The sequence below is a fragment of the Cotesia glomerata genome, linkage group LG2 (assembly GCF_020080835.1).
Source record: "Cotesia glomerata isolate CgM1 linkage group LG2, MPM_Cglom_v2.3, whole genome shotgun sequence".
In the NCBI taxonomy this organism is placed as follows: Eukaryota; Metazoa; Arthropoda; class Insecta; order Hymenoptera; family Braconidae; genus Cotesia; species Cotesia glomerata.
This window is the reverse complement of record NC_058159.1, coordinates 24,848,128-24,859,151: the sequence shown is the minus strand read 5'-3', so window position 1 is coordinate 24,859,151 and position 11,024 is coordinate 24,848,128. Positions and strand designations below refer to the sequence as shown.

General features: G+C 30.4%; 1 protein-coding gene across 3 annotated transcripts; it reads right to left on the bottom strand.

The window, feature by feature from the left end:
* Positions 1 to 1,254: 1,254 nt before the first annotated feature.
* On the bottom strand, positions 1,255 to 10,687 carry LOC123258772 (protein Son-like). 3 transcript variants are annotated; one of them, XM_044718983.1, is made up of 13 exons: positions 10,200 to 10,687; positions 9,798 to 10,133; positions 8,348 to 8,990; positions 8,104 to 8,255; positions 7,289 to 7,543; positions 6,843 to 7,198; positions 6,652 to 6,762; positions 6,468 to 6,581; positions 4,893 to 5,124; positions 4,664 to 4,779; positions 4,369 to 4,558; positions 4,090 to 4,288; positions 1,255 to 2,610 (listed from the first exon to the last, which is right to left on the bottom strand). In XM_044718983.1, exons 1-11 carry the CDS (start codon positions 10,525 to 10,527, stop codon positions 4,445 to 4,447), a joined length of 2,757 nt encoding a protein of 918 aa, XP_044574918.1. In that variant the 5' UTR covers positions 10,528 to 10,687; the 3' UTR covers positions 1,255 to 2,610; positions 4,090 to 4,288; positions 4,369 to 4,444. The 3 variants fall into 3 exon arrangements, with proteins under 3 accessions (XP_044574918.1, XP_044574919.1, XP_044574920.1); XM_044718984.1 differs by lacking the exons at positions 1,255 to 2,610; positions 4,090 to 4,288; positions 4,369 to 4,558; positions 4,664 to 4,779 and adding an exon at positions 5,792 to 5,950 and having other exon boundaries at positions 5,002 to 5,124; XM_044718985.1 differs by lacking the exons at positions 1,255 to 2,610; positions 4,090 to 4,288; positions 4,369 to 4,558; positions 4,664 to 4,779 and adding an exon at positions 5,792 to 5,866 and having other exon boundaries at positions 5,002 to 5,124.
* Positions 10,688 to 11,024: the final 337 nt, after the last annotated feature.

Here is an 11,024-nt window from a genome sequence, read left to right as displayed (position 1 = left end):
TTATTTTATTTATTACTAGTAAGAACGTCCAAAAGTGTCTCGGTCGTGTGGTCTAAAAGTTAAGGAACCAGGCCCCCCATCGATGCGTCGAACTGCAATCCATAAGCCTGCAAGACACACCCGTAATCGCTGTTATTTTATCGTAAACGGTAATGTACTCTTTATTTTCGTTTATTTATTTATTTTTTCGCTGCCAGCCACACAAGCTCTACTTACATTATCCCCCGCAGAGGAGAGAAGGGCTAAGAAGTTAAGTTGAGAGTGTAAAGAGTCCAGCCGTCTCTTTATATTTTATTTCTTATTCTACCCTATTTTCTCTTTCTTTATTACCCTCACTTGCTCGCTTAATCTTCTACACGACTAAAAAATATTCACAACAAGAGAATGAGAACAAAAAGAAGAATATGCATCGGTACCAATGATTATCGTGCGTCATTACGCAATTGCTATGGCAAATGAAATGCATTGCCCATGCTTCGATCTTCATACTCTTATTATCAGCCCAGTGATCGTATGTGTGTAAACATGAGGCAGATTAAATTGAGATTTATTGGAAAATGTGACCGGTATTTTGTTTTGTCCCTCTGCTCGGATTTCGTACCCTCGAGCTTCTTCATTTCATTTTTTATTTTTTACCAGATGATTAATCGGTTCTTTTGTTATTGTTGTTGTTGGTGTTGTTATTATTATTCTTACTGGTTACTCTTCAATCGGTAATTTCTTTTTATTAGTACATAGTACATATTATTTTTCTAATTTATTATCTACATTTTTTAAATAAAATAATTGCAAATTGGCTTTTGTGAATTAGCATTACATTCACATTTTTTCATTACGGTTAAATGCTAAAGGTACACACGGAAAAAATTATTTATGTTCAAATTACTGAGAAATTTTATTGAAATAAATTTTTTATTGATTGCAACATTAATAGGTCAAATTAATCAAATTTTTACTTAATAAAATTTTTTTCTATTTAGCAAATAGATAATTAAAAAAAAAAAATTTTTTGTTAATTTTTAAACTACACTGAGAAAAAAAATACTTTTATTAAGAAAATTTCCTTGATACAAGAATTTATGTTCTTGAAAATTTTTAAGAATATATATTCTTAGTTCAAGAAATTATTAAATTGATTGAAATAATATAATATTTGATCGTCAGCGAGTTTCTTGAACCAAAAAATTGTTAATTGAGTAAAAGTATTTTTTTTTCTCAGTGTATTAATTAACGCAAACAAGTATAAATTTTGAAAGCGTATTATATACATAAAAATATTTTAACGATCTAGGATCCAATTGAATAAAAATGATCCGTGTTAGATGAGAAAAAATGCCGTTAAGAAACACATAACTATTTCAGGGTTTTTAAGTCAAGGCCGTGATGAGCATTGACGTGTCCGGAATTGATAGCCACGTGAAAGGTCCATTTCCTTATCTCCTACTCTACACTAATTTGCTACGACATCCATACGCCTACATTCGTATTTAATTAAAGTTTTTTTTTCTTCTTTTCAATTTTTTTTTTTTTTTCAACTATTTTATTTATTTTCTTACCACATTCTCACAAATTGATAATTAACACAGTATATATTTATAAGCACAGACGTAATAAGTCGACATTCTCATATCATCAGATCACACTTACACCGCAACGCGTATTCATATAAATTTTGTTATAAGTGTTTTCAATTATGATTGGCGTTGCGTTGTCTAATGCGTTAAGAATTTGCGTAGACTCGAGTGTTGCCTGGCATTCGAATAAAAGATGATCGACCTGGTATAGTATAAAAATGATGCGATATGGCTGGATCTTTAAATTAATTTACGAGGTCATAATCGCCAATTGAGACGATAACTTTAGTTCCATGCCAACCCATGCATCGTCTTGCGTATCAACTAAACTGTTCAATTTCTTCGCGTACAATTCTTTCTTCTTTTAGCGTTTTATTACGGAGATGACGGAAATACTCTTATTTACTTATTTAATTTTTTTCTATTTACACAATTTGCTTTGTCATACATGCATAATAATTTTGCGGATAAATATCTGTTGGTAGATAGTTATTAATAGATTATAATTAATGAAACATTCTAGCAATTACTTGTCTTGCTGCTTGACAAGTATTTAACCGATATTTTTATTTAAAAAAAAAAAAACGTCGCAATGATATAAATAAACTGTCTTATTAGCTGCCAATAATAAAAATACTCGATAAATTAGATTAGGGAATTTTAAATTGACAGTTGAAATGTAAGATGTTAATATAAATTTGCAACAATTGACAAATTCACCTTGACACCGTCCGTATTAATCATTAGTAATGCACGTCATAGGTGTCCCATAAAATAAAAGGAAATGTATAATCGCGTCTGCTTCATTTAACACACCAGTGTCTGGATGCAGTCAACAGGCGTCAAAGTAAATGCAGTTCACCATTCAAACGCGAGATTAAAACAGTCGTAAATTTACGAATGACTTAAAGGTTCTTTTAAAAAGCTCATATCACATAAAACATTATTTAAAATTAAACTACGCTTCATTTTACTGCTGTCATACCCACATATACTCTTCATCTTCATCATCTTCATTATCATCACGTGCATACACCTATAACAAAGTATCATTTTTTTATTATTACTAATTATAATAATCTATATCATTAAGAAAATAAGGAAAATTTTGTTCCCGACGTAATTATATGATAATATGAGTTTTTTAAATTAAACTTAGTAACATAATTGGAAAGATCTTGAGCTGAATTTATGCCTTTTCAATGTGTCATATAAGATAAGTTTTCAAAGCAATAAATAGATTCGAATTTCGTGATAAACAAAATTTGTTTATTTATTTATTTTTTTTTTTGTACATGTGAATGTTGTTATAGGTCAAAAATTAATTTATATAATTAAGAGACTAAGAAAAATTTTGTAACGGGTATATCTTTTTCGTAAATTAGTTTTGATATTTTTTCAGCGATACATGCAAAAAAGAAAAATTACATTATGAATAGTAATAAGCGTCGCTTCGTATAAAAAACTAGAAAAATTGCAGTTTGAAATAACATTTTTATAAATTCAAACTTTGAATATTAATTTTCAGAACTTTCAATGAAAGATTTAAATTTTACAATGTTAGTTTTACAAAATCTGTAATAATTACAATCTGATACTGTAGTTTTTTATATGAAACGCTACGTTACATTATATCAATGACATTAAAGTTAGCAGTCACTTAACCATTTTTTAATTTTTTTCAACAAATAGATTTTTTCCAAAAAATTATTTTTAAAAAATTGCATTTTTTATTTTTTAAAATTTCTATGTCAATTTTTTTTTCTACTTTTTTTTTGCTATAATTTATTTGTTAAAAAAATTCTTAAAATTATCAAATATCTGCTAAATTAATTTTCATGTTATATAATGTAATTTTTCCCTTTTTCTTTTTTCCGTGTAGGTAGTTATGATTTAAATAATTGAGAGAGTAAGAAAAATCTTGTAACGAGCATATTAATTTAAACGGAATTTTCAAAATTAAATTTGTTATCATCAGAAAGGTCTTGACAAGAATTTGTACCTTTTTCACGGTTTTTCATTGATAGTCAATTTTTTATGTTAAGTTTTTGGAGGAGTTTTGAATATTTTATTGGTTCTATAAACTTGTTCCGCAACATTTATCTATTTAATTCTTAGTAATTAGTCCTGTTATAGCACTATTATTTTTTTAATTTATTTCAAAAATGCTCAAACTATATATAGTGTGATAGGAAGTATCAAAAAACAGTTATGCCAAAATTTTCTTATTCATAATCCGTCAATTTCGGCAGTCGCATAGTGACTGTAGGTTGCTAATTACTATTAAATTATCAATATTTTTTACCTAAAATACGATTTTGAATTATATCTTTCAAAGTATCACATCAACAAACGGCAAAGGTACTGTCAGTAATATATTGTATATATAAAAAGTATTTGTAATTTATAAAAATATACATTACATCGTATTATACGAAAAAATTGCCGGTATAATTTGTAACATAAAAAGGGTTATTGACTGATAAATTCTTCATCTAGGCTTGGAACCGCTTACTCTTTATAAACTAACCCCCGGTACCAGCAGGCCAACACCTTTTTCCTGATTACTGTACTCGCCCAGGTAAAATAGTGCTTAAATTACAGACTTTAACGTGTAATTCGATGGGGCACACACAGTTGAGGTGAACTCATGAGCGAACAATAACAACAACACTCTTGTCGGCCGGCTGCTTTTTAATATCAGTTTAATTGACCTAAAATATAATTTAGAATGCATTACCACAAAACAGCATCACATGAAAAAGTAAAAAATAGCAATATAATAACAATTTACAATTTAAAATAAAAAAAAAAAATTTTTTTGTTGGTGCGAAAATTTTATTGTACAAGAAAATATACACATTGTTGTATTAAGTGGGGAGTAAGCCAAGTGTTTGAAGGCAAATTTGTGCAGCTTCGGCCTTGGCTTGTTTCTTATTCGGACTTGCTACACTAGGCTTATATTCAATACCGTTCACTTTGACCTAAAACACCGGTATTATATATTTTTTGCATTAATAAAATATAAATAAATAATAAAAATATTATTTACGAGATAGTTTAATTATCGTTATCGTTAGCCAACTCACCTTGAACAAGAAATTTTTCTTGTGGTCGGGTCCACATTCAAAGCAGAGCTCGTAAACTGGCGCACCAAATTTTCTCTTTGAGCAGTATTCACCAAGCAATGAAACAGGATGTTTACCTAATAATAACAATATTCATGAATTCTCAATCAATAAATTATCCACTCAAGTGCTGTGTCACCAGCAATTTTATAAATTTAAATAATTGATTTATTTATTTATTTAAATATACCTTCTAGGGTTTTAATAGTTGGTACGACGGGTTTCCCTGGATTTTTTCCCGTTCTGACGCCAACGTCTTGATGAGAAACGAGCCCGCGTTTATCAAGCTTAACTTCTAATTGCAAAGGCTCCAGTGTACCTTCTTTGTTCTTTCCTAAGCCTTCACCAGGTCGCCAGCCCATTTTTTGTAGCAATGCCATACCCATACCACCCGACACAGGTATCGCGGAGGTCAATTGATCCTAAATTGAAAATAAATTTTAGCTTACTTTAGTTTATTTCGGTTACTATTATTGCTATTACTTCAATGTTTTTTTTTTTTGCTGTAGAAGCTCAGAAATAATTTTACCCGTATTTTTGACAATATCACATAGATACTTAGATGATCGATTTTATGAACTATTAAAATTTTAATTTTAGATTATTTAACAATATAATTTATTAGTAAAGTTCAAAGCGTAAAAGTTCATTTAGTACACAGAAAAAAAAATTTACTTGAATCAAGTAAATAATTTTGAAGAACTTCATCTTCTTGATTTGAGCACAAAAATTCTTAAACTAAGAAATTTTTCTTGGTTTAAGTAAATTTTATTTGATTCAAGAATTTTTCGCCTTAATTCAAGACAGTAAAACACTTCAAAATTATTTTTTTAGTTCAAGAATTTTTCTCTTGATTCAAGTCAATTTTTCTTTCAGTGTATGGAACCATCATCATACATACTAAATATAAAATAATAATTAAAAATCTACACTTGGTCAAACTGTAAGTACAAATGAGTTAATTTTTAATTTAAAAATATCCAAAATGATAGAATTTGATGTTAAAGAAAAAAGGGGTTTAGACATTTGTTTTTTTTTTTTTTTTTTTTTTTGTTATGTCTAAAATGGTTGTCAGAGGATAATACTTACCGAGTGTTTTTAATTGTTAATCATAAATTGGAAACATCAGGCTGCGGATGATGACTCGTCTCTGCTATTTAGCGCCTGTAACAAACCCTCAGGTGGATGCAGACAACTGCTAAGTATCACAGCCGCGACGATAAGACGGTTAAGTGTCTCGGTGGTGGTCTAAGTCGAGAAGCTGATGATAGTTAGCAGTAATCTCACAAGAGCTCGTTGTCTTGAGTTTTACTACCTTGACTACTAGTTTTATTGTCATAATTATCCCATATTAAGAATTATACAATAAAACTAGTAGAGATACTAAATACAGATTTATGTAAATAATTCAGTGATAAATGATAAGCTAAGTTGAATTGAGGTTCAGTTCAGTTAAATAAGCAATAAAAATATTTATTTAAAAATAAGACAACGGTACTCCTGTGTCCGTGTAGGCACAGAGTCCACCTCTACTTTACCAAAGAGAAGTGGTCCATGCCTACAACACAGTCCTCAGGAAAAGACTGTACCTGAAAACTTGTTACAAACCGCGAGTTTTTTTTAGGTACAATGCAATTTCTTGAACCCTTATCGATTGTTTTTCTTTCTTATATTTTATATATATATATTTTTTTTTATAATTATTTAAAATAGAAGAAAAAAGTAATAATACATTACTAGAGGTCAAGAGAACGTAGAATATTACCTTGCGAGCCCAAGTTTGATAGCCTGAAGTTAATTCTGCTGCTGAGAGAACTTTTACTCCAGTGCTACCAGTAAACTGACCTGGCATCTGTTTACTTTCTGCCCATGTTTTCATCTAAATAATTAAAACGATTAAGTAATATATTTTTAAAAATTTTAAACTTGTATTTAAACTATCAAATTACTTCATTTTGTGCTTGATAAATTTCATTTAGCGCTTGGACATCATTTGGATTTTCTTTGAGCTTTCTCATCGCAGCTAATCGTTGAGAAACAATTGTTCCTATATCAATATTCTGTAAAAAAATATTATCGATTAATAAAAACCTCAACAATATTATTATCATTATAGTATATTATATGATTGTAGATTTACTTCTGCAGGAGGTTGAGGAAAGACAGAATTAGCGGGTGCTTGAAGCATCGGTTGTGCAACTGTCGGCATTTCAACGGGTGCGGGTATCATGGCAACTGGAGGAACTGACGTTGGAATCGGAGCAACAGCAACAACAGGAGCCGTAGTAACAGTTTGAACTGGAGTTAGAACTGGCGTTGGCGCTGGAAGTGAAACTGGAACTAGAGCTTGAGCATTTGCTGCCGGTAGTTGTGTATTAATCGGAGGTATTATGGTAAACGCTGGAGTTTGTACTTGTACAGAGGCCGATACGAAAGGCTTCTTAGGCTCGGGTTTTTTAACCGGCGGCACTGGTGTTACGTCTATCCACTCATTTTCTGTTTTTAAATAAAATAAAAATTGTAGGTGATTATTACGAGTCAGTAAAAACAGTAATTCAATAATAATAAATAATCAATAGTAGTTACCAGTTTTTCTGTGCTGCTGACCACTCGATACCGGGAATTGTAATCGCAATTGAGTAGACGATTCCGTTGTTCGCTCTTGAAAAGTTTTCGTAGGAAGTTGTTTCGAGTCTCTGATATTCATTATTATAGAATTAGGTCTTTCTTTTAGTAAAAATGGATGATGAAAACCTTTCTCTGTCTCACTTGCTCCTTCATCTGACGAAACACTTGATAGTTCACCAAGAGCTTCTGATTTTGATAAAGATTTGCAAAAATCTATGTAAAACAAAATTAATTTTGTAAATGATAAATAGTTACAAAAGAAAAAAATAAACAATAATAATAATTTAAATAACTTAATCTTGGGAATTTGGACAATAAATGAAGATGTTAAATTTTAAGAATTGCAACGTTTCACTGATTTATTTCAGCTTCATCAGGCAAATCTTATGGTTAGCATCCTCGTCTAGTTTTTACAAAGTCAATAGATGTAATAGAGTTCTAAACACTCTTGAAAGATAGACGTTGTTGAATTTCATTTTATCTTATTAATTTATTAATTTAAATGGTATTTAAGAGAAATCTAAGCAAGTTGTAATATAAAAAAAATGTTTGAGATTATGAATATGCTGTTTTACTCTATTACATCTATTGACTTTGTAAAAACTAAACGAGGATGCTAATCATAAGATTTGTCTGATGAAACTGAAATAAATCAGCGAAACGTTGCAATTCTTATAATTTAACATCTTCATTTATTGTCCAAATTGTCAAGATTAAGTTATTTAAATATTTTAAATACGGACGAGAACTTAAATATTAATAACAATAATAACCAATGAGTTCATCAACAGATTTTCCACCAGCTTGAATAGCAGCTATTGCTTTATCCTGTTGTGCTAACGGCAATGCTCCTCGCTTGATCATATTAATAGCATTTTTCCTCGCAATTTCTAATAATTTCTTCTTATCAATTTCTATCCTTTCCCTATTTAAATAAAAATAAAACAACCATAAATATTAAAAAAAAAAAAAAATAACCAGCAAATTATTAAAAAAAATAAAAATCCAAGAACAAACTTTCTCTCTTTACTGCGACTGCGGCCTCTAGAAGATCTATCCCATCCTTTATCTTCACTCCTGCATCGTCCATTGGAGTATCGACTTCTTTCTCGACTACGAGTCGACCTTCTATCAGTGCTTCTGTCTCTATACCTGCGCTCATTACTCCTAGTCCTGTGATGTTCCCATCCTCGACTCCTGCTGCGTCTACGCGAGTATGAGTGCGTAGACTCTGATTTTCTGTCTTTCGAGTGACTACTGGTACTTCGATGTTTGTCTTTGCGGTCGTGATGGTGACTTCTTCCTCGGTCCTTCGTATCGTCATTATGTGATCGAGACTCACGGTCTTCTCGACTTCCTTTACGATCACGCGACTTTTTAATTTTTTCCTTGTGTTTTAATACTAATCTAAGATCCTTAACTTGATGGCTAGATCGCGCAGCTGTATCATCTATTGAATCAAAAGAATCTTGTGGTTGTGGCGATGGACTCAATGTTGGAGTTCGATTCTCTGAATTACTGTCTGATATTTCGCCATCCTCCATACGCGCAGCCTTTTCTTTTTTTTTATTCTCAACTTCTTTCACCGTTTCGTTGTATACTAAACTATTTTTTAAATCTTTTATTAGAATTTTTCCTTTGGTAGGTTGGTCTGTTTTTTCTGGAATCAGAAACAATTTATAAGTATTAATAAAAATTTTTCTTTGACAATAAGCTAAAATTTTTAACAATAAATTGATTGTTCACTATAAATACAGTAGAACCTCTATAACTCGAACTCCAAGGGAGAGGCATTTATTATAAATCAACATTATTTCAAAACATCTTTGAAATAAAAAAATATGGCATTAAAAAGTCAGTATTTTTTTTTTTGCTTTAGATAATTCGGTTGTTCTCTATCTATAGCATTGTCCAAGGTATAAAGAGCAGAAAATCCTTGTTCTTCAGAGTTGCTGGTTTGCTGTATAAAAATTCGCAAAATATTCAATGCGGTTCTTGCCTTTTTGATGGAAACCCATGGATCGCATGTAGTATTATTCGAGTAATCTTAAAAGTCTCAAATAATCGAGTTGTAAAGGTTGTAAAATAAAACATTACTATGCACGAGATACAGAGGTAAAATTAAATTTTTCGAATTATAGAGGGAAAATATGTACAGAAACAGCTTGTAGGGACTCACTAATTATTTCAACTTATAGAGGGTAAAAATTTCGAGCAACGGAGGTTTTAGGGCTTGGAGGGAAGAGGATGAAATATTTATTCGAGTTTAGGAGGTTTTCAACTTATCGAGGTTCGACTTGACGAGGTTCTACTGTATTTTAAAACATTATGTGTTAAGACATAACAAGCAAATATTAATAACACACTTGCAATAAATCACGACTAATAATTCATTTACGATAATATTTACTTGCTAAAATTTCAGATAGTTGACAATTATAGATTGAAATAATTAAAAAAAATTTACCCAGTAATCTTGGAACTACAGGCTCGGATTCATCATCAACTTTCTTAGAAAAAGGTGGTAATTCTGGACTTTTTAAAACACTTGATTTACAATCATTTAACTCTTTGTCGCTTTGTTCCTTTTTAGACACAACATTAGACACTAGGTCAAATACTGTTTGAGGATGATCAATTTTAAAATTGAGAGCTCGGTTATTTTTAGTTTTTCTAGCATTTTCCGGTGATAGTAACTCTTTTTTTATCTTAACTTTAGGCTCGTCTGAATTCGACGAGTCGCTTAAATCTGTTGATTTTTTTCGCTTCAACTTTTTCTTGTGCTTTTTTTTTTTCTTGACACCTAAAATAATTCATCTACATTAACAAATCACTCAAAAATAAGGAATCTAAAAAAATATCAACATACCATCGACTTCGCATTCGCTACCGCTGTCTGATGAATTTTTTCTACTACGTTTTTTGTGTTTTTTATCCTTATGTTTATGTTTTTTTTTACTCTTTTTCTTCTTCTTTTTGACTTTATCCGCGGTGTCATCACCGTCATTGCTATCATCATCATCATCCTCCTCGTCATTCACCGGCGATTCGATACCCTCATCAACATCAAACGTGCTAAACAGCTCGGTAAGTATTTGATTTGATGACTTTTCTGGCACGTCAGGCTCTTGCTTTATTTTAACAGCATCAACACCAACGTTGGTTATCAAATTTGCCAAATCAAATAAATCAGCCATTGTTGTTTATTTTTAAGAAATAAATCGATCAACAAATTGATTAAAATAAAAATTCATCAGTAAAAAACTAAACTTTTAATTAAAAACAACAAATTTTATCATTCATAAGTGTAAAACCTCAGTTATTACCATGTCACACACATTGTTAGTGCCATTGTTAAAAAGTTTTTATTGCCATCTAGTGTTCGAATTTTAAAATACATTTTCATCATCAAAGACGCCTCCAGTAAGTAGTGACATCTACTCCAGTCGATAAGAAAATTTTATCTTGACAAAAACAATTTAAATTCCCAAGATCAAGGATGTCAAGGATTTAAAATTTTTATTAAAAAAAAATAAATAAAATATTTAGATATCTTTTCAACCTATTACAAATTTTATAAAATTAACCAAATAATTTTTTATTCACGTTGAAGCTATACCGGTGATGTTGAAAATTCTTTAATCACCACCGAGGTCCTAAAATTAAAAATAAATAAATTCGCTGTCATAAATTA

What these genes read in the sequence shown, in the direction of transcription:
- LOC123258772 (XM_044718983.1), bottom strand. Translation starts at nt 10,527, where the DNA reads ATGGCTGATTTATTTGATTTGGCAAATTTGATAACCAACGTTGGTGTT. An exon ending in TAGCGAATGCGAAGTCGATG is followed by an intron (nt 10,134 to 10,199) that starts GTATGTTGATAT and finishes GAATTATTTTAG; the next exon opens with GTGTCAAGAAAAAAAAAAAG. An exon ending in TTCCTCAACCTCCTGCAGAA is followed by an intron (nt 6,763 to 6,842) that starts GTAAATCTACAA and finishes ATTTTTTTACAG; the next exon opens with AATATTGATATAGGAACAAT.